The sequence below is a fragment of the Hibiscus syriacus genome, unplaced genomic scaffold (assembly GCF_006381635.1).
Source record: "Hibiscus syriacus cultivar Baekdansim isolate YM2019G1 unplaced genomic scaffold, ASM638163v2 tig00112471_pilon, whole genome shotgun sequence".
NCBI classification, from domain to species: domain Eukaryota; kingdom Viridiplantae; phylum Streptophyta; class Magnoliopsida; order Malvales; family Malvaceae; genus Hibiscus; species Hibiscus syriacus.
In genome coordinates, this window is record NW_024063340.1 from 763,588 (window position 1) to 785,871 (window position 22,284).

Here is a 22,284-nt window from a genome sequence, read left to right on the forward strand (position 1 = left end):
TCACGACGAAGGATATCGTGTCCACCAGCAACATTCATCTTTGATTGGATTTTAACGTCACGACGAATGATATCCAATTAGATGCTCAACTTCACAACGAAGGGGTCATCCACGATTTCAACTTCACAGCGAAGAATATCGTGTCCACCAGCAGTAATGCAACCCCGATTTCAACTTCACGACAAATGATATCGTGCTCAACTGATTGACTTGATTTCACAACAAATGAGTCATCGACAACAAAAGGGATTCATTCCTCAGCCCAGTTACAGCATAACTCAAGGCGATATGAGCTATATGTCATCAAAGACCTTCGAGTTCGATTTCATTCAGCTCATAGGCATATCAAACGCATGGTAGCAACAAGGAACTACCTTCTGGAAGAATTTTCAAGCCGAAATCTTCAAACCAAGAAGAAGACCAAGGCCCAATTCTAGGCTCAGGCTAAAGCCCAATTACAGTTACTCCCCAACAAATGTATCAAGTCTCAAAACAAAAAAAAGTATCGGACAAAAACTGGTTGTATTTTTCGTCTTTGCCCTATTCTTGTTAACACAAGAATGTGCAAAGAGGGGCAGCTGTAGACCCCATATTTTGTCCTCATCCCAGCAGCCCATACCTCACCCAGCCTGGCCACCAAGCCTCCACTAGTCCTTGTCTGCCTCCACTAGTCCTTGTCTCCTCCACTCACAATAAAAAAATTGCATATGATATTGTATTAAATCAACAAGTGTATGATTAGTTTATTATGTTAAATCTGTAAATGGCTATAAATAGCCGGATGAAGTTGTACATCAAGGGGGGAGGAGGGATTCCAGACGTTTTTTTAGAAGCAATAAACTACTAGATTGAAGGTTGTTTTCTATTTTTTATTACAGTTTCTTTATTTTTATTATTATTTTTTATTGATTTCTGTTTTGAATTTTTAATAGTTTTTATTTATTTATTTTCAATAGTTTTTTATTATTATTTTCGAAATAGTATGTCATTTTAGGTGTTATAAATACTAATATATTCACACATATCTGAAATTAAAAAGTAATCGAATGTTTTTATTTATTTATTTTAAACCTAATCGACTCAACTAATAGCATAAAATAATATATAAAAAATAAAAAGAGAGTCGAAAACTTACCTTTGTCGAAGGAGTGTCGTCAGGTGGGAAGATTCGAACTAAATTGTAAGGGATTTTCTCCCTATTTTTCTCAATAAAATCAAGGCAACTAAACAATTTCAGATATGAAAACAAAAATAAGAAATAAGGAAGAGATGGGGGTTCTGGAGATCCCGGAAAAATAGAATTTAGGGGAAGGAGTTGCTTTTATTTTAATTTTGGGAAAACCACAAGTTAACTCCTCCTTATTTCATAGCTTTTTTTGTTCTAGTCACTAATTTTAGTTTAATACTATTTAGATCCCTTTCTTTTCCATGTGTTACATTTAAATCATTATATAGGGTCAAATCACTCCTAAGTCCCCCTAGTCTAACCATATTTTAATATTATGGTCATTATGCTTTCGAATACTTATTTTAGTCATTATTTTTACATTTGGCTTAATTATTGTTTGGTCTTTTAATTTTTTTTTTCGCTATTTTAATATTTTAAATTTCTATTTTTATTTAATTTTTTTTTTGCAGCTTATTCCTAGAATTAATTTGATCCATGAATTTTAATCCTTTCCAATTTAATTTTTTTTTATTCGAATTTTCCTTTATTCTTTTTTATTTACTCTTTTTTATTTCGATTTTAATACTAACTCTTTGTGTTTGTTTGTTTTAGTTTTTTACTTTATTTATGATCTTTTTAGGATAATTTTAATCAATCAAAGGTAAGTAATTTGAATCGAATTTTTAAATTTTAATTTTTGTAATTAAGACAACCGATAAATTAAATGGTACCGAAAGGACAGTTCAAGGGTGCTAATCCTTCCTTGACTGTAACCGACTCCCGAGCCCTACATATTTCTGGTAAAATGCAGATCAGGTAATATGGTATCCGATCAACCTAAATATTTTGTTTAAATGATCGGTGGCGACTCCTAATATTTTATTTAAGTCGAAGCCCAATTCCGGACCCACCCGAAAGACGGTCGCGACAGCTATATTAATTCAAAAGTAGAGAAATTAAATTTAACAAAAGGGATATCTTCCAAAGATGGTCACTACTTGTTTTACGGCTCCCAAACTCTCTGCCCCAACACTTCGAACCCTTTACCGAAACCTTTCCGTGCCTTTACCCAATACCATTTATTCATTTTCACGCCAGCTTTCTCCCTCTACCTCTCGCTTCCGCCCCCGCCACCACATGCGGTTGCAGCGCCGTGGCCTCTTTTCAACCCGTGCAGAGGATGACAATGGCGCTGAGCAACAGCGACATTACGATTTTGACCTCTTCACTATCGGTGCCGGCAGCGGGGGCGTTCGTGCTTCCCGTTTCGCTTCCAATTTTGGTGCTTCCGTTGCTGTCTGTGAACTTCCATTTTCGACTATTTCCTCCGAGACCACCGGCGGCGTTGGCGGAACGTAAGTCTCCAGATATAAACAGACCTTTTAACGTTACTTTATATATATGTAAATTATTTATTGTGTGTGTAAACCAATATATATATGTATATATTTGCACGAGGAAAGAATTTTTAGAGTCTATTGCACATTGAATTATCGGGGCTACTTGAACTTTACAATCTTAACTTAGGCAGCTAAAGTTATGATGACAGAAGTCTTTTGCTGTTTTGCAAACTAAAGGCTAAAGGCAATTCATGAAAGTCTACATAAACTTAGTTTAACCTTTAGAACCGTCACTCTTTTTCTGGTCTATGTTTATTTGAAGTTGTAATATAAAATTCCCAAGTATGATTGTAGATGCGTGCTAAGAGGATGTGTACCAAAGAAACTGATGGTTTATGCATCGAAGTATTCTCACGAGTTTGATGAGAGTAATGGTTTTGGTTGGAAATATGACACTAAACCAAAACCTGAGTGGAGCACCTTAGTGGCCAATAAAAATGCAGAGTTGCAGCGTCTTACTGGTATTTACAAGAACATTCTCAACAATGCCGGTGTTACATTAATTGAAGGCCGTGGAAAGGTAGGATGACCTGTATTTGTAATTTTTAGTGGTTCTTCATTGTGAATACGTTTTGATGAAATATCCTGCAGATTGTGGATCCACACACTGTTGATGTAGATGGAAAACTTTACACTGCAAGACATATACTGGTTTCGGTCGGTGGGCGTCCATTTATTCCCGAGATTCCTGGAAGTGAGTACGCCATAGATTCTGATGCTGCCCTTGATTTGCCCTCAAAACCGGGGAAGATGCTATAGTTGGTGGGGATATATAGCTTTGGAATTTGCTGGCATTTTCAATGGATTGAAAAGTGAGGTCCATGTTTTTATTCGTCAGAAGAAAGTTTTACGGGGTTTTGATGAAGAGGTGAAGATCATACAAATTGATAGCTGCTTTACTAGTTAATTTTATTATGTTTATGGCAATTTGCATGGTAACCTGTTTTAGAAATCTTGTTGTTCTTAGTAAGAAATTGGTCCTTATTATAGATCAGGGATTTTGTTGGAGAACAAATGTCTCTAAGAGGAATTGAGTTTCACACGGAGGAGTTACCTCAGGCGATTGTTAAGGCAGCTGATGGTTCATTGTCTCTGATGACCAGAAAAGGAACAGTTGAAGGCTTCTCACATATAATGTTTGCAACTGGTCGAAGGCCAATACCAAGGTTTGAAATAACTTTTGTGACTCAGTTCCCTTAGTGAATGGCCTGGTAGCCAATTACCAGAAAAGGGTACTGCATCGAACATATTTGTAACTGTACACATAAACCTCCCACCAGAGACACAGGACATATAAAGAAAAAGATAAAGGAGAAAAGTTAACATGCCGCATATTTAACCCTCATCTTAAAAATGCAAATGTAATTAAACTGCCTTCTTAAAATCATGATAGATTTGATAAATTTTGTATTGGGTTTAACATTGCGTTCTAATATGTTGCAGAACATAGGGTTGGAGTCAGTGGGGGTAAAAACTAACAAGAATGGTGCGATAGAGGTACTACTTTTCTTATCTTCAAGCTCAATTTGCTTTATTTTTTACAGGCATTATGTCTTTACTGGTATTATTTCATTTCATTCATAAATTTTCTTTCCACATTGTTGTTTTAGGTTGATGAATACTCACGCACTACAGTACCTTCCATTTGGGCTGTAGGGGATGTCACCGACAGAATAAATTTGACACCTGTTGCTTTGATGGAGGGAGGAGCATTAGCAAAAACTCTGTTTCAGAATGAGCCTACTAAGCCTGACTATAGGTAATCTAAACACTGGGAGTTGATTGATTGAAAATTTTTGAAGGATCAAGTAAAATTAGAAAGAGTAGTGGTTCTTTTTTTACCTCTGCTCTGCTAAATACCAGTTGAGGCAGTTGCTCCACTTCCTATTGGAAAAACCATTTCTCTTGTCGTGCTACCTCTGACTGTAATCTTAGATATCTTATATGTGGCATGTTACGATTTCAAAGGTATAGATACATATGTATAATTTTATTATTTATTTCTGTTTTCTTCTCTTTAAACAAACCTCAATCCCAGCTCTTTGTCTTCCTTATCTCTCTTGTTGGTCATGAATGTGTCGGACTTCTTTTTCCCCCTATTAAAAAAGTAACATTAAAATAAATGAATAACCTTTCCAAAGCCTTTCACTACTGCACAATGATGATGGTAATCCCGTGTTTCTGCTCCGAAGTTTTTTCTCTTTCCTACTTTTGTTTAAATTTATTGGATTTTATGTATGGGGGCTTAGGTTTTTATGGTAATCTCTTGTGGTCATGAATGTGTCGGACTTCTTTTTCCCCCTATTAAAAAAGTAACATTAAAATAAATGAATAACCTTTCCAAAGCCTTTCACTACTGCACAATGATGATGGTAATCCCGTGTTTCTGCTCCGAAGTTTTTTCTCTTTCCTACTTTTGTTTAAATTTATTGGATTTTATGTATGGGGGTGGCTTAGGTTTTTATGGTAAGTTATTTGGCGGTCTGCAATTTGATGATGATTGAAGGCACATTCAGGTGCTTTAAAGGATCAAATGTTTGGTAGGATAAATCTTCTAAAGAAGTCACAAGAACATGCGAAAGGAAAATAATAAACAGTATACTATATGACATGGTTTTTCTAACATGCCATGTGGCGCACTCATCTAATAATGCCTTGGAAATAATCCTAGTAGAGATATAGTTGATGGAAGTCAGATTCCAGTTTTGCTTGTTGTCAAGTGTCACTTGTTATTGATTCACATTCCCGGATTATTACCCTGGACCCACTTAGAATATCGTATCATATTCAAAATTTTGGGTGCTTTTGGGACAGAAGTGAATTTTATTTCACTTTTAATTGTCTTTTGACTTTATATTCGCATGCATTTTTCGTAGGGCTGTACCCTCTGCTGTCTTTTCCCAGCCACCAATTGGACAAGTTGGTCTTACCGAAGAACAGGTGAGGAACTATTTTGCTTACTAGAAACAGATGAAAGTGGTTTATTTTACTCACAATTTGAGGGTTTTACAGGCTATAAAAGAATGCACTGATATTGATGTCTACACAGCAAACTTCAGGCCATTGAAGGCCACTCTCTCAGGGCTTCCTGATCGGGTTTTCATGAAACTTATAGTCTGTGCAAAGACAAACAAAGTTCTTGGTCTGCACATGTGTGGAGAAGATTCTGCTGAAATTGTGCAGGTTAAAGGCTTTACCTGAATTAGTGCTTTCTATTTTATGTTCGGCTGGGTTTTGTGTTTTTTTTCTCCCCTAATGTTGGCAGTTGATTTCCAGGGATTTGCTGTTGCTGTGAAAACAGGCTTGACAAAAGCAGACTTCGATGCTACAGTGGGTATTCATCCAACATCAGCTGAGGAGTTTGTCACAATGAGGACTCCTACTAGGAAAATACGACGGAGCTCTGAGTCTGAGGTTTGTTGTACTCTAATATGTTTAATTACCTCTGATATTATAACTGAAAATCACTGAAGTCCAACATTCAACGTCTTTACCATTCAAAGAGAAATTGTTTTTCAGCAACGGTTACCTCTTACCTGATCTCCTTGCAGCTATTGACCAACTGATTTCCAGCTGCTGGATTCTGTTACTATTTGTCTAGGAAAAACTTAATATGGTCAAATGGTTTATTTGATTTGAGTTTTAACTTTTTGCAATCTGTGTTTTAAAGCGTTTTTTATTACTTACTATAAGTCATTTTATGTATGCAATCAGTAATGTTATCCAATTTAATCATAATTGCCCTAACTGAGTGCCGTTGCTGTTTTTATCATGTCACATAGGAAAAAACGGGTGTTGAGGCAAACACAGGGGAGGTTAGCAAGAGTGGTTGGTTGGCCATACCTTGTGGGTTCCATTTAAGGTGAAAAGAATTCAGCATGCTTTCTTACGACTGGTAAATTTCCTTTCAGCTCTTAACATGGAAAGTAACAAGGACATCAGCACAACCCTAGATAATTGCAGAGTTTTTTTATGGATAAAATTTATTCTTTTTTTTTGGGGGGGGGGGGGGGTTGGAGGAGGAGATTTCATTTGATATACTTGTTTACTTGGGATCTTAGAAGCAAACTTTTGGATTGTTTTGTGAAATTTAGTCTCTCCAGTGAAATTACCATTACCATTGCATTACTTGCTTAATTCTTTCCTTGTTTTCGCCCCTTGCAAACCCATCATGTTGTCTAATCATCTCAAGCACTTCGACATGTTGGGGCGCTACTGGTGACAGTCCATCTTGTTTATAGTTGATGGAACACGGATTTTGATTCGGGATGAATGAACGGATGGTCGTATTTACCGAAGCAATCCTTTGGATTGCCGCTCATAAAAGCAAGCTACCGTAGGTTCTTTAAACACAATGATTTTTGCTTGAGAATTTTTTTATGATAGACATTACTTAAGCTCCCATTGAAAAAATCTCTCCATTTTGCTCTAAACAATACACCACACTATATTTCCCCTTCTCGAAATGATAGCATTAGTCATTTCCTTTTCCCTTAATTTGTTCTTGAATAATAGTATCCAAGAAAGAGATATATATGGAAGATGGCATTGGCATTCACAAATGCTGTCTGCTTGTTGGACCCACATTTGGTAAGTGTAACACCCCAATTTAGGGGCTAAATTTAATAAATTATAAATTGGTGAATTTAATTGGTATTTTTGGAAGAAATTGGGGATTAAATTATAAAATTATAAAGTTAACAGACCATTTTAAGAAGTGCAGGAAATTTAGTGGCTAAACTATTAATTTAGCCAATTTTCTATAGGAGAGAATTATAAACTCTTCCCCGATTAATTTCCAGACATTTTTCCAGTTTTCCCTTCCCCAACAACTCAACTTTCAACTCCGATCTACTCGCTGTCCGACCTTCGATCGACGAGCCGAAACCACCATCGTGTTTGTTGTCAACCAATGAACAAAACCCCTCAAACCTTTCGTCGTGAATCGTCGCCGTTCGTCGTTAATTTTAGTCGGAAGTATCGTCGGTAATAACTCGGTTTTAGTTGGTTTTTCATCGATTCACGACGATCCGATCATCCTTTTACGACACCTCCCGCACCATCGTGTTCCTTGTTCCGTTCCGAGTCTGCCGGTGTCATCCTTGGTCTCCGTCGACGGTGGCGCGTGAGGAGGTGAAGCGATCAAAATTTTCGATTCGTTGAAATCGAGCTCTCTGCCTTTCAAAAATTCAAACCGAGCTTTGTAAGTATCTCGAAATCGCTCAAAATAATTCTTAGAAATTTTTACGTGATTTATAGGACACTGGAGTGGGTCCCACGAGCCCCCACTGCGCGTGGGGATGGTCTAAATGACCGGTTTGATCGGTTTTGGTGCATAGTTGACCGGTTTGACCGGTTACAACCCGACCCGACCCGTTGACCCGACCCAACCCATTGACCCGACCCGACCCGTTGATCGTTGACATGCGTTGACCACTGTTGACCAAAACTTTGATTAGCTTTGACAGGGCATTACCACTGTTGACCAAAACTTTGATTAGCTTTGACAGGGCATTAAAAGACCTTTGACTTTGACCGAGTATATTTATCTTGACAATTTTCGACGTTCCAAATCAGATTCCGCTGTCCGTTTTTCGAAATTTGAACCCAAAGACCCCAAAATTGCCGGTCAAACTCATTGACTTTGATTTTGACCGAAAATTTCAAATTTCCTAAAAGTCATATTTTATACTTCCTGAATCCGAATCCGAAGTCCGTTTCACCAAATTCGAACTCGATTAGCTATTGTTCACTGATTTATCACCCGATTCGATCCGTTTATCGCAATTAAGCTCCGTTTCTGATATAATTTATGTTGATATGTATATGAGGAATTATTGGAAGTTGAATTAAAGATCAAAGGCGTTCGAATGGAATTTTTATAGTCGATCAATATTGTACGGAAATCGAGGTAATACTTTACTACCTCTTTATGCTTTATGGAACATGTTTATATTGATAAATGCATGAACAAGATAATGTTGGTCACTTTGGCTCTGTTTTGAAAACCGGACCGGACAGGCCGGTTCAACCGGTTCAACTGGGAACCGTTGCCTAGTCCGATTTAATCTAAACCGGTTGAACCGCTGAACCGTTCGAACCGGACCGGCTGAAAACCGAAAAAAAAATCGGAAAAACCTGAAATTTTGTTTTTTTAAAAAAAAATTAAACCAAACGTCGTTTGTTAAACGAGCCAAGTCGAACTCGAGTATTGCTGAGCTCGACTCGAACTTGAAAACTTTAAAAGTAAGCTCAACTCCACTCAAACTCACAAGTTAAAAATTATCAAGTTCAACTCGAACTCGAAATATAATATTGAAACTTGAACTCAAAAAGGCTTGAAATAAAAAAAAATTAGAAGCTCAATTGAAGCCTAAAATTCGAGCTTGATTGAAGTGAAAGAATAATTCACTCAATACTCACCAAAAGGCTCCATGATTTTGAATGTCAAATTACCTCTATTATTTATAGAAGTTAGTTGTGATGCTCTTCTATGTTTCTTAGCAATGTGGGATTGTTTTGTTCTCATATTTTCTCTTTAGACTTTTGGGATGTTCTTCTATGTTTCTTAGCCATGTGTGATTGTTTTTAAAAAAAAATTAAACCAAACAATATCATTTTGTTATGATTTTTTTAGCCCCAAATTTATTTTTTAATTATAGTTATATAATTATATTTATTATTTAATATGTTTTACCTTAAATATTAAGTTGTAGTTAATTTGAATCATTTTGTTTCACTTGATTTTATGGTTTTTAATTTATATATGTTATGACTTGCTTTGAATATAACTTGTGATATAAAAAATTATTTTTTATTAAATATTTTTGGTATTTTTATTTAATTTTTTAAATAATTATGACGTCGTCTGGTTCTTCCGACCGGTTCGACCGGTTGAACTAGTGAACCGGTAGCATGGCCGGTTCGCTAACCGGTCCGGTTCTGAAAACCATGCACTTTGGTGGAGTTGAATAATTTATACACTCGATATGATGTGGTAGAAATTCTGTAACTGATTACAGATCGAATGACTAATATAAGAGATTGAGGAATTGTTAGATTAAATTACAAGTTTGTGATTAGTGATAAAGAAATCAGCCCTATATCTGCAACTTATAATTTATTTCATCAAAGGTTAAATGTTAAAGGTATTTGGATGAGAAATTATGAGAATAATCTAGTAGGGTAAAATTACGAAAATACCCTTATGTTGTAAGATGACAAGAATTGTCCCTGGAAGTTGGTTAGTAATCTCTGAAAAGACATATTGATCCGGTAAAAATTATTTATGTGCATAAGAAATGCTAGTTTTGATTAGGAAATGCGGATAACCGATTTTTAGTCTTATGAGGGTTTGTGAAGGATATTAGAAGTCTGTTAAGGGAATCATTTCAAGATCAGAGAGTGTTCAAGAAATCAATTAATCATAGGATCTCTAAATTATAATTATTTTCGTTAAGAGCTAATATCAAAATTATCTGGTTAAAAAATTACAGAAATGCTCTTGAGAGGTAAAATAGTCCGAGTTGACCCTGAATGAGAAAATACTTTGAGGATTCGTACTTAACTCGATTAAGTACATATTTGATTGTTAAGATCCTGACTTAGTTCAGGAAAATTCCTGATATTCCGTTTGTAAAATCTGAGAAGGCATTTAACCCGGAAATATCCAAGTTATGAGTAAATACCTGAAGAATAATTTGTCGGGGGTGTTCTGTTGTCAGAATTGTTCGAAATGACTGAAATAAATGATAAGACTGAAATTAATAGTAAGATCAGACGGAAGGAAAGGATTAAAGTGCACTGAATCTGTAAAATGACCAAAAATACTCATGTAATGGAAATGACCCAAGAATATCACCAAGCTCAGGAATGATTGGATATCCTCGAGCTCTGAAATGAATGGAATAAAACTGAACACCAAAATTACCAAAATACCCTCATGACCTATACCAAGTAAATGCCTTGGATTAATTAAGGAATCCAAATAAGCATAGGTATTGGCATACCTTTAAAAGTAATGGAACACAATTTAAGTGAGTAGATCAACCCTAAAGTTATGTCAATACCTGAATGGCATATATATTACTGGAATGCGTGTTCGTCTTCTTAAGTTTGACTCGAGGATAAATTTTGGAAGTATTCAACTTAGTTCAACTCTGGATCGCATTCAGTACTAAGAATTGGACGTTTGTTTGACAAATCAACCATGAAGACCAAATTGAATGGAACGGAAGTGCAACATATGTCTGAAAATCAGGAACGCTTGAATTACTCTAGAAAATCCCGAAGTATCTGGAATGGACTTGAATGCTAAATAAATTAAGTAACCACAAGGACTGAGGATTGAATAAGTGAGTTGGATGAATCTGTAAATGTTAATGAACAAATATGATGTAATGTTCTTATGGATTATGAATTACAAAATCAAGTACGTCAGTATTTCATGATATGGTGAAAGCGTGAACATGAAATAAAGACATTGGAAGATTTATTCAACGTTAATTTCAAAAATGATATATGAACAAGAATTTGTAGTATTAAAGAGTAAATACACTGGAAGGAAAATGAATTGACCAGTCGACATAGATTGTTAAGGTTCTGAATCTTCGTTGTTAAGTTGTTCGATTATCCGCTCAATCGATATGGATGTAAAAGATCCTGAATACCCTTCTGATTACGTACAACTTCTGAAAACTGTCTGAATAAGATATGATCCTGATAATTCACATTCTGAATAACTGATGATTCCGTCAGTTATTGAACTTTTTACAATAGTGATTCTAAATTCCGACATTCTATCGGTATACTGAAGATTCGTATTTCTCTACTTGCTAAGATTATCCAATACCTTTGAATAATATTTGTAAACTCTGGTGTGTTCCCTAATTATATAATTATTTTATCTGACTTCCGACTTGAATTCTATTCTGATACATGACCTGAATTCTGTTTCGATTTCTGATCTGGATTCTGTTCTGATATCTGTTCTGAATTCTGTTTTGATTTCTGATAACTCCGCTTAATGACGGAAAAATGTTTTAAATGGGGAGTATTGTTGAAGGAAGAATTTCCGTAGGTTCCTCGGCTTTGTGCTCAGGGCCTTATATGATGTGTTGGGTTGGGTGTATGGTTCTGGGGAACCTACACATTATGATGTGTTGGGATGGAGGTATATATATATATATGTTTTAAAATGATCTGAAAAGTTACATAGTTTTTGGGAACACACTAGATAACCTATTATGATCTCCTGAACTCAGTCATCCGAAATATTTCTCTGAAACGAAAGCTCATTGTCCGTTACCACCTGAAATATCAGTAGGATCTCTGCTCAGCATAAAAATCTATAAATGTTCGGAAACAATAAGGAAATATATATTTATCTGTATCTACACGTTCATCAACATCATCTGGTAGTTCTGTATTACTGAGCTTTCCAAAGCTCACTCTATTACTCACATTTTCAGGTTAAAGGAATTGTATTAGTGCATCTATCGACTTCAGTAAGGGAGTTCTTCCGGTGTTGTTGCAGAGTATGATACATGTGATTAGGGGGCATGTAATTGTATTTTGATTTATATACTAGTCTGGAAATATGTTTTATTTTTAAATAGTGACAACTGGTTTTATAAGTTATGCATTTCAATAAAAGTTTTAAATTTTCTGCTATTTTTACAGTGGGTCGCTCCGGTCGCCCTAATGTGACTTCCCGAATCGGATCGGATTACCCGCATCGGTCTGGGGGGTTACGGTAAGACTTAGAGCAAGATGATCAATGGGGTCTGATATTTAATTGTAAGCTTTTCTGGATAGTTCGATATCGATTGTTCAACCTCCATTACCTTGCATGCTAGCTTGATTGGTGAATATTTCAATTAATGGTTCAAGGAAACAATGGGGGTCTGATATATAATTGTAAGCTTTTCTGGATAGTTTGATATCGATTGCTCAACCTCCATTACCTTGCTTGCTAGCTTGATGGGTGAATAATTCAATTAATGGTTCAAGGAAACAGAGATTCACGGTACAAAATGTGTACTATTTGTCCATAATCCTATGAAACTTCTACATCTTTTATACAGGTTGCCGTGAAGCCATTGATTAGCTTTGAGTTTTAATTCTAATTCCCAGATGCCAGACCTAATTGCTTGAGATGGCAGTGAATATCTTCAGGGTGATAGTGTTCATCGAATATGCGCCGTTCAGGTTGCATCCAACGGCCGTCTTTGCTCCTCACCATGCCCTTGTTCTCATCTTGCCTCCAATATGGTGGAACCAAGTAATGATCTTTCAAAAAATCACTGGCCTTGTTCACCAAAGCAGGGTCCCTCCCACTTGCCAGCACAAATCTCCGGCCTTTTCCATGGTACCTGCCAAATCAAGTTGTCATTATTTTAACATAATGGTTTTCAACTACGATCTTATAAATCATCACTTACATCATCATCAAGTTGCTTCCTATTTTATAACTTTCCAGTTCCACCACCGGTTATTCTAATCATACCCACCATTGATAATGAATATCATGTTTGCATGATCAATGGTGGTTAGTAAAAAAAATTATGACAAACCCAAAATTTAGTTCGAATTCGAAATGACGTTGATCAACCAGGTTTCGGAAGACCAATGGTTTAAGCTTAACAAACTAACCCGTCGAGTAAGTGCAAGTGAGCTTCCAAGTTATGTGCGCAACTCAGATCACCGCTCTGCTTCAAAAAACGGCGAGTGTGTGTGATCTAAAGCCAGTTCAACTCGACATGACAGTAACACCATGGCAAGCGCTCAGCCAGCTTCATCACCATCGGCAATGTATTTTCATTGAAAAACAGCCCTGGGGATTTAGGGACTATGTCATGCACGTTTACAACCCTCAGCACCTTAACTCCAAGTGTCTCGAGCCGTTCCCTGAACCTCACGTTACCGACCCTAGGTCCTGAGAATGAGAAGACAGAAACAGGCACGGCTCTGCAGTCGTTCAACACATTAAGACCCGTTTCAACGATGTCATAGGCGCTGAGAATTGCAAGGGCACTGCCTAAACTGTGACCGGTTATGGTAATGCTGATCTCTTCATCTTTGTACAGTTCGAGTAACCTTTTCACCTCAGTCAAAATCTGCTCCCTAGCAGAGAACTTGCAGTACCGGCAATCTGTATCCTTGTCGGTATAGAGATCGAGGAAACCGGATTCAACTTTTACCGTAGAATCAGGACATGGGATTTTGTTGGAAGAAATTGGTTTCAAAAAATCCATCAAATCTGCAATCCACTCTAGGCGTGTCACGGTCCCCCTCCAAGTAATTGTGATGTCCCGACGACCTAAATGTCTTGATGTTTCATCGTCGGAAACAGCAACGTATCCGATCCAATTCGCGTTCTTGCTCCACACTTTGGGCCACCGTGATTTCTTAAAGAAATTCGGGAGGTTAATGTTGGACGTAGCGAAGAGGTACCTAGAGATATGGTAGCCATGTTGCGCCATGCCGAGAGAGTCAAAGAACTCACGTCGGGTGAAGCGGCAGCTCCCGCAGTACTTGGAAAACGGGTCGAAATCGAAAGCGTCGTAAGTGGCTTGCGCCATCTCGCCGTATCGGATCAGCTCGGACCGTAGTATAGGGTCCATGGGATCCAACATCCCGACCCAATCGTCTTCGCCATGGATCTCTCTCCATACATCAGTTAAGCGTGTTTCTTGATGATGCTGTTTACCGGCTTCTATGTATTCATCTTCTTCTAGTTTTGCTCTTCGTTCCAGTTGGAGTTCATTGATTACGGAGGAAAAGGACTCGGTCGTTTTGGAAATAACTCTGGGAATCGTAGGAGATCTGCTCGCAAACTCCATGCTTTTAGAACGTCCAATGTAAGATTTTTGTGCTGGAAAGTGATGATCATGGAGGTGGCGGTTGATGGATAGGAAGGTTTCGGATAGAGAAATGGCCATTGGAACAAGCAAGACTATGTGAAACTGGATCCAGGTGGTGCAAATATATAGAACAAGCCTTCCCAAATCCCAACACCAACTCGGTGGCCCAAATATATACACATACATACGTGGTTCATGAGGGTTCCTAATGCCGAGATTTTGGTCAATGAGTTCTGCATCTCCCAAAAGTTTGTTGAAATTATCTCAGTTAAATCATTTTTAACAAGAATTTGGTGCAGTATTATGTACAATTGATTTGGTATATTTTTATGGGAGTCTGCGACTGACTAGTGGCGGCCTGTATACTTTAAGGTGGGTGGATACTGAAATCAAAATTTTATTTACTAATATTGTAAAAATTTTAAACTTTCATTTATTAATTATTAATTTTGTTGGTTGTCCTGGGATTTATTTGTTCTCACCCATATAAAATATTTCCAGATTTACTATCCACTGTGATCTAAGTATTATTGTATAATACTACAGTAGTTGTCAAATTAAGCAGATATAAGTAATATAAATAAGAAGAGTTTATTATTATTATTATAGTTATTAATGGTACAGGTATACATATTTTAGTTTGACGCTATATTTTTACTTTCTTCTTCTTTTAAATTCAGACAACAATTGGAGTATAATTAATTGCTATCGTGGACGATTTGGGAGCCGTCTTTAATCGTCTCCATCTCATCTCTTCTTCTTCTTTTTGTTGCACTCTAGTTTCAAAGTTTCGTTCTGACTAATCTGGATCAATTCGGGTCGCACACCTGACTTTGGTGGGTGAGTCTCCCAACAAGAATTTTTTGCATATACAAGGTCTCGAACATGAGACCTTGCTTAAACGATATCAAGTTATTTACCACTTGAACCAACCCCTGATTCCATCTCTTTTATGCTGATATAATTAATATTGATAGGTGATTCGATCACTAATAATCTCTATTTTACATTTCTATAATTCTTTTTCTATATATTTGAGAATTTTTTTAATAAATTTCTTTCGGAACATATCTATTTTCTTTAGATCTAGTAGAATGCCTTGCTGGATAACCTTATTTCAAAGATATTACTTTTATTAAGAAAGTATTTTCATAAACATTTTAATTGTTTTTAATAAGGACGGTTGTTTAGATAGTATCGATTCTTCACAAAGTTTTAAATTTGAATGTATCCAGTAAATCTATTAATTTAGAGTAACATTCTTAAAAAAAAAGATCAATCATCATCATATTATTATTATTATTATTTTATCATAAAAGAAATATTAAAATCCCAAGGAAGATCATGTCATATATTTATGGCATGATTGAGCCAATTATAAAGGCAGCTAGCAACCTCACAACTCACGAACCCTGGTGTCGTATCAGAATCTAGATCTCCACCGCCAACAACCGTACGAGCTTTAAACAACATTTTTAATTATCTTCAGCAAGTCTGATTATACGTGACCTGATGTGGATGCACATTAAGCGTGACTTACCACTTTATTCTCCATATCCCAAACTAGAAGTATGTATTATCTAGTGATTGGAGTTTTTTTTAATCATAATTTTTTTAAAATATATTTTAGTTAAATACACATAATCATTTTTAATCTCAATTATAAAATTAAAAACGTTAAAAATTTTACTGAAAACATACCAAATAATTATAGCCTTCGAAACAAATAATTACCCTTGATATATATATATCTATTAAATTATTTTTCATGGTGTAAGTAATGTAAACATATAGCCTCAATCTTGTTACAAAGTAAATAACGTAAGTTATTTTTCATGGTGTAACTTTGAGGTAATTCTTTGCTGAGTTTATTCCTTCTTAATTGGAATTAGGGAGATAAATATATTCAAGACAAATGTATAACATGTCGTAGTCCCACGTTTATGAAGGTCATTAGTTTCTAGGTACATTCATTTATTATGAATTTGACTAAATGTTATTTATATATGATTTTTTTTTTTTGTATATTTCCTTATTCTATCAAACATTCTTTTGGAAAAAGTGTTAATGATTCCCTAACAAATCTTACAAGAACAATTTTTGATTGTTTGGTTTCATGTCGAACATCCCAACATGTAGGATAAACGTGGTGGACTAACCATAGATATGAACTTATGACGAAGAATGGGCGGATTTGTGTGTAGAGTTTCCCCTTCGGAAGCCTCTTGCGAGTAGAAGTTGGGGTGGAAAGAAAAGGCCAAACCCAATAATTGCAGGAACAGCAGCAGATGGCCTTATTATGAATCTTAGAAATCAAAACTCCTCACTTGTGGTTGGGTGATATGCCATTAATGTTGGCATAAAGCTGGTATCTAATGTACTAACAGGTTGGTCTAGTTTAATGAGACATTAGATCATTTAAACAAGGTCAGGAGTTTGAATCCTAATGATTACGAATGGAGTAAACTGGGTTGGAAGGGTCATCATTGCCTCTGTAGTACCTGATCCAAATTAGTTTATTAATAGATTAGATACAAGTGATTATAAAAAAAAAAGTTGGTTCCTAATGCTTATCCTGCAAATTCAATTTCCATTTGAGTGGATTAAGAAATGAAAGATCATACCCCACTCGGCCAATTTCATCGTCTGCAACAATTCAGAGCACAAGTTAGTTCTGGCATAACTGTTACATTGTAGGGTCTAAATTGATGGTATGAAAACTCAGTACTGCTATAATAATCAACGCTCTGTTTCCCTTCTGGTTGGAATTGAAACCGGAAAAAGGCTGTGGTCCCTTTCTCATTACAAACCAATTCTAAGATATATGGCACAATGTGTCGTACTATGATATTAAACTAGATAACGATAAGTAAGAATTATGGTGTATAAGCACGAACCAATTCATTTTAATAGTTAAAGAAATCGTTGTTGTTTCTAGAGGTCAAGGGTTCGATCACCAGTGACTGCAGCAGGGTGATTGAACGTTCATTGTTAAATGGTTGAAAGTATATTTAGAACATATAGTACTTATAATCACCTTAACTTAATAAAAAAATATGGTGAATAATTTAATTCTTTAAAGTCTAATTCTTAATATCTATTTATACAAATAGTTATTTGATTACAAATGAAATTTATTTAAAAGAATAATTTTGAACAATTTTATATTATTAACTAAAGAAAAGAAAATAGACTTTCTATTTTTAATCCAATCAAGTTTTTTATTATGCTAAATTAATTCAAGTCAAATTGAATTTAGTGAAGCTTGGTGGATATGTAATGGTAGGCTAAAGAAACTTGTTGGTGTTTTGGTGCATGGCAAACAAGGCTGCCCCATTAGCCAATAAAGCTGTTTGGGAAATACTCAAAGTTAGGGCTGGCTTGCTTGGTCTTGTGTCATCTATTGGGGTACACATAAACAGTTTTGCTGCCAACCCCGGTGTCAGAACAATTATAAAGAATTGGTTTCTGCTTCTCAAGATTGCTTAGGATTACAACAGGATTTTATATATTCAAATAGATTGAGATTATTTTTATTTATTTTTAAATTTATTAACGTATAAAAATAGTGTGACGGTATGCGGCTTACCTTTTAAATTTGGGCGAAAAAGTACCATCAATGGTTCTATAAAAGTTGGTAGAGAGTAGATAAGCTGAACATGATAAATAGTTTGAGAGAGTGTGGAGAGAGTCCTTCCCTTTAATCTTGTACGATGATTTATATGTTTATTATTGGTGTTAATGTTCGATCTAGAATAATGATGGTTATTCGTAAATTGACATATTAAATAGATATAGCTATCAGATAATAGACTCAAATGATAGACTACGTAAGTCACTCAATGATCGCATCAAAAAATTATAACTCGTCGAAAAGTATAAAATTCCAAAGATTTCAAAGATTCTAAGATCAAGCTGTTCAATAGACGGAAAAGTGACTTCCGAAGTTTGATTTAGAGAGTAAATATAATAAATTTAATAGTTTATGTTTTTATATTTCAAAGTTATCGACAAGAATATCAGAATTGGGGGATCTCCTCCTTTCCGATAATTCAGTCTGAGCTTTTACAAGATATTCTACAACAAAAAGGAGCTAGCAGCGATGGCAAATCCCACATGACACTCCAATGTCATGTTAAAATTACAAGTCATTAATATAAAAAGCAAGTCGACCCCACTGGCTATCGTCTTCACCAAAAATGACATTCACGTAGGAGCCCTTTTCACATGGGGGAGCTGGTGATCCAATTCTTCAACACATCAGTTTGTGCTTGTCCCCTCCACTCGGTGCACCCAAACTCAACGCTGCCCTACATGTAAACAGGCAGCCATCACCATATATTTTTTAGCTGTCTCGGGTCCAAACCCACGCGCTTCGCTCGACATGCATCTTAAATCATGGACTCTTGGTGTTGTCGAGGAAGCGCGTGGGAAACCAGCGTTCATGGGATACATGTGGAGCAAACAAGTCCCTACAGCCCAGATATTGTCCCACGAACCAAATAACTATAAAACTAGTTAGCCTGCAAAACAGAATTCCCATTGAATGCACAAGATTTGAAGCAATATTGTTCTTCAGGTGGAGGAATCATTCATCTTTCAAGTAATTATATACATACATTGGTAGCAATGGAAACGAGAGTGGATTACAAGAATGATCTCAATCTCATGGCAACCGAGCTCAGACTCGGCTTGCCCGGTTCGAACGATAAGCCGAGTATCAGAAACAACGAGAGAAGTTCACCCGAGCAGTACCCGAGTTCAATGAATAGTTCTAGCATTACAATATCTGAAAATGATGAACAGGACAGTCCCCCTCCTGCCAAGTAAGTACACACATATATGTTCCTTATATAGAGAGTTTAGCTGATGGTCATGAATAAATGCAGGGAACGAGTAGTTGGGTGGCCACCGATTCGGTCATACCGGAAAAACCGTTTACAAAACGCAAAAAGAAGCGGAGGTGAAGCGACGGGGATGTATGTCAAAGTGAACGTCGACGGAGCTCCTTATCTCAGGAAGATCAATCTCAAGGTTTACAAAAGTTATTCTCAACTCCTCGAGGCTTTGGAAAAAAAGTTCAAGCTCACCATTGGTAAGCATCAATCATTTGTTTTGAGGGAAAAATGGGTTAAATCAATAGTTTATGATCTCTTCTTTGGTCTGCAATATTCTAAAAGGTGTACACTCGGAGAGGGAAGGCTACAATGGATCTGATTATGCTCCTACTTATGAAGACAAAGATGGTGATTGGATGCTTGTTGGAGATGTTCCCTGGGAAATGTTCATTTGCTCTTGCAAGAGACCGAGACTCATGAAGAGATCAGAATATAAGAATACTTAAAGATCGAAATAATTACCCGTGGTTGTCTCTTTATTTTCTGATTTTAAAGAATATGAGAATACTTAAAAGATCGAATCCAAGTGTACAAATTGATATATTATTGCTTTACCATTTTTCCAGGACAAGCATATGTGTACCAAGAAGATTGAATGAAGGATAACTTCATACCTAAGTTTTTACACGTACCTTCAATTTCAGAAGTATTATTGAAGTCATCAACGATTATAACGATTAATTGGACCGTAGGTGCGATGATATACTTGACGGACGAAACCTCGAGTTTCGGTCCAGGATGGCTGGGGCGACGCCAAGAATAAACGAAGCATTCGACTCTAGTATAGAATTAAAGCTAGTGTAGGGTACATATATCTATATTTTTTTAATTAGAATCCGATTTTACCTAAAAAAAAATAAATTTATATATCGGATGTAAATTTTTATCCTAAAAATCAAAACGGATTTCGACTCAAGTGTAACCTCCTTAAACTTGAGTCAATTTGAATGATTATTGAAAAGATATAGTATGCGGATCGAGTTCGATAAATTAAACTCAGTCTAATCCAACTCATGTCTATTATTAGATACAATTTATATTATTGTGTCAATAAAATAATAATTTTACAATCTTATTAGATCAAGATAAACAAATCTTATCATATAATAGACCCCTCAAGTTTAGGTATAAATATTCATAGGACCGGCACGCAAGGAGCTGAGTGAACTCCTGCTCAGGACCTCCGATTATATATTTCACAGCTAGGGTTGTTTATTTCATCCGAAATTAATAAGCCGATTAAATCAACTTTTAATTTGAAATTTTATATTCAGATTGAGTTGAATCTTTTAACGGTACGATCAGATCGAGTCAATTTTAGATTTAGGATAAAAAATTTAAGCTGATTCAACATAATATTATAATTATTTATTACGTAAATATTACAATAGTACTTTAAGGATTTGAAAGCGACGGTGAAACCAGCCACCCTCCCACGGCCGCCCACCATCTTTTTTCCCGTCGTCCGAACGACTTCAACATCCATGGCAACAAGCACTTCGCGCACACACATATATATATATATAACAATATAATATCAGCTTTTCTAATACTTCGGCATTCCATTTCCTATGAAAAATACATTGTTACAATATAATATCAGCTGTCATTTTTTGCAGGTCCCTCAATCCACTAACCCCAAAAAATGTGCTCTTCCATCATTCTCCACTATCTTCTTCCCCCACCTTTTTTGCTACAAAAAAGAAGAGCGTGTCAATTGAAACTTTGACAATCCTTCCCCTTTACTCGAACTTGTCAACCCATCAATTGCCTGCTTCTCGTTTCTTTTAAGCATTGACATCAAACCCTGTTTTGAAATATTTTAACACAAGCTGAAAAATAAAGGCAAAGAAAAAAGCTATGGCTATGGCATCCGACTTTGATTGCATTTTAAAAAGGCAGCCAAACTAGTTATTTGTCGTCATCGGGGGCTGTTAGAATAGGACAAATAAAGGGTTTGATGGAGGACTGTCTAGGACGGAGGATTTGTATCCGGATTGACAACAGAGGAGGTATCTTGTAGTTGCGTGTGGTAGATGGTGGTGGCGAGTGAGATGGGCATAATGCAAAGAGATTTGATTGGGGAAATTGCATGGCAGCTGCAACGTTTTCTTCCATGAGCTTGGCTACTTGTTGCTCTGTGCCGTCGTTTGACCACTTCTACCATGCTGGTTGGCTTCTCCCACCCTCACTGCTTTCGTACTGATGATTAATATAGGAAGCTCGATTATCTTAGGATAGAAAATAGATATGAATTGTTCAATACGTGCATGATTACTTGTTTATCACTCTACAGATGATATCAGGATGTCGTTACAAGCGTGCCACTGCACCAGCTCCGCCCAACCTACTCATGGCTCAAAACCTGTTAAACATCAAATTTAGTACGACCCATGAGGAGAGAATTCTTTCAAATGGAACATGCCCTGACATATTTGCAGGAAAACTTCCGAAATTATATGGCACATCCATCAATAAATTATAGCAGACCGATTCAATGGGCATGAGCAGTGCTATGATATGCAGTAAAGTATGAAAATCAAACATTTAAAAAGTGTGAATGATACCTTAACTTGGAGTCTCAGGAACTTCATATAATCTACGATTTCATCGAGCATGACTGCTCTATCAGTCTGTACAAAGGAACACTCGTCACTACTAAACAGAGTTGCATGCCTTATAAGTTAGACTTTACCATGGTTTACAACCCAAGACAGACAAATCTACCCTAAAGACGCACACATCAATGCGACCCCTGTAACAATATGTGCAGGCTATTTAACAGACAATAAAGTTCGCTTGGAAATGAGTCCATGTAGACAAACCCTCAAATAATAAATTCGTTAAGTAATTTCAAAGCCTTCGCATATAAAAGGTTAATCATAAAACTATTGCAAGGTTATACAACAAGATGGAGCAGAGCAACAGTTATGGGCTCATAAGATCAGTGACAG

General features: G+C 36.3%; 2 protein-coding genes and 1 pseudogene across 3 annotated transcripts; 2 read left to right on the forward strand and 1 right to left on the reverse strand.

Annotated features, from left to right (window-relative positions):
- The first annotated feature begins 2,126 nt into the window (after positions 1-2,126).
- On the forward strand, positions 2,127-6,860 carry LOC120179988 (glutathione reductase, chloroplastic-like). Its single transcript, XM_039185426.1, is given in 12 exon segments — positions 2,127-2,523; positions 2,863-3,088; positions 3,160-3,329; positions 3,331-3,436; positions 3,559-3,750; positions 4,012-4,065; positions 4,179-4,327; positions 5,445-5,508; positions 5,581-5,751; positions 5,845-5,982; positions 6,351-6,442; positions 6,771-6,860. Coding segments are annotated over 11 exon segments (1,722 nt in total). The 5' UTR covers positions 2,127-2,155; the 3' UTR covers positions 6,435-6,442; positions 6,771-6,860.
- Positions 6,861-12,676: 5,816 nt separating this feature from the next.
- On the reverse strand, positions 12,677-14,510 carry LOC120179985 (annotated as a pseudogene).
- Positions 14,511-18,967: 4,457 nt separating this feature from the next.
- On the forward strand, positions 18,968-20,106 carry LOC120179986 (auxin-induced protein 22D-like). 2 transcript variants are annotated; one of them, XM_039185425.1, is made up of 5 exons: positions 18,968-19,002; positions 19,037-19,258; positions 19,322-19,527; positions 19,613-19,794; positions 19,897-20,106. In XM_039185425.1, exons 2-4 carry the CDS (start codon positions 19,062-19,064, stop codon positions 19,774-19,776), a joined length of 567 nt encoding a protein of 188 aa, XP_039041356.1. In that variant the 5' UTR covers positions 18,968-19,002; positions 19,037-19,061; the 3' UTR covers positions 19,777-19,794; positions 19,897-20,106. The 2 variants fall into 2 exon arrangements, with proteins under 2 accessions (XP_039041356.1, XP_039041355.1); XM_039185424.1 differs by lacking the exon at positions 19,897-20,106 and having other exon boundaries at positions 19,613-19,865.
- The last annotated feature ends 2,178 nt before the right edge of the window (positions 20,107-22,284 follow it).

What these genes read in the sequence shown, in the direction of transcription:
- LOC120179986 (XM_039185425.1), top strand. Translation starts at nt 19,062, where the DNA reads ATGGAAACGAGAGTGGATTACAAGAATGATCTCAATCTCATGGCAACC. An exon ending in GACAGTCCCCCTCCTGCCAA is followed by an intron (nt 19,259 to 19,321) that starts GTAAGTACACAC and finishes GAATAAATGCAG; the next exon opens with GGAACGAGTAGTTGGGTGGC. An exon ending in AAAGTTCAAGCTCACCATTG is followed by an intron (nt 19,528 to 19,612) that starts GTAAGCATCAAT and finishes ATATTCTAAAAG; the next exon opens with GTGTACACTCGGAGAGGGAA.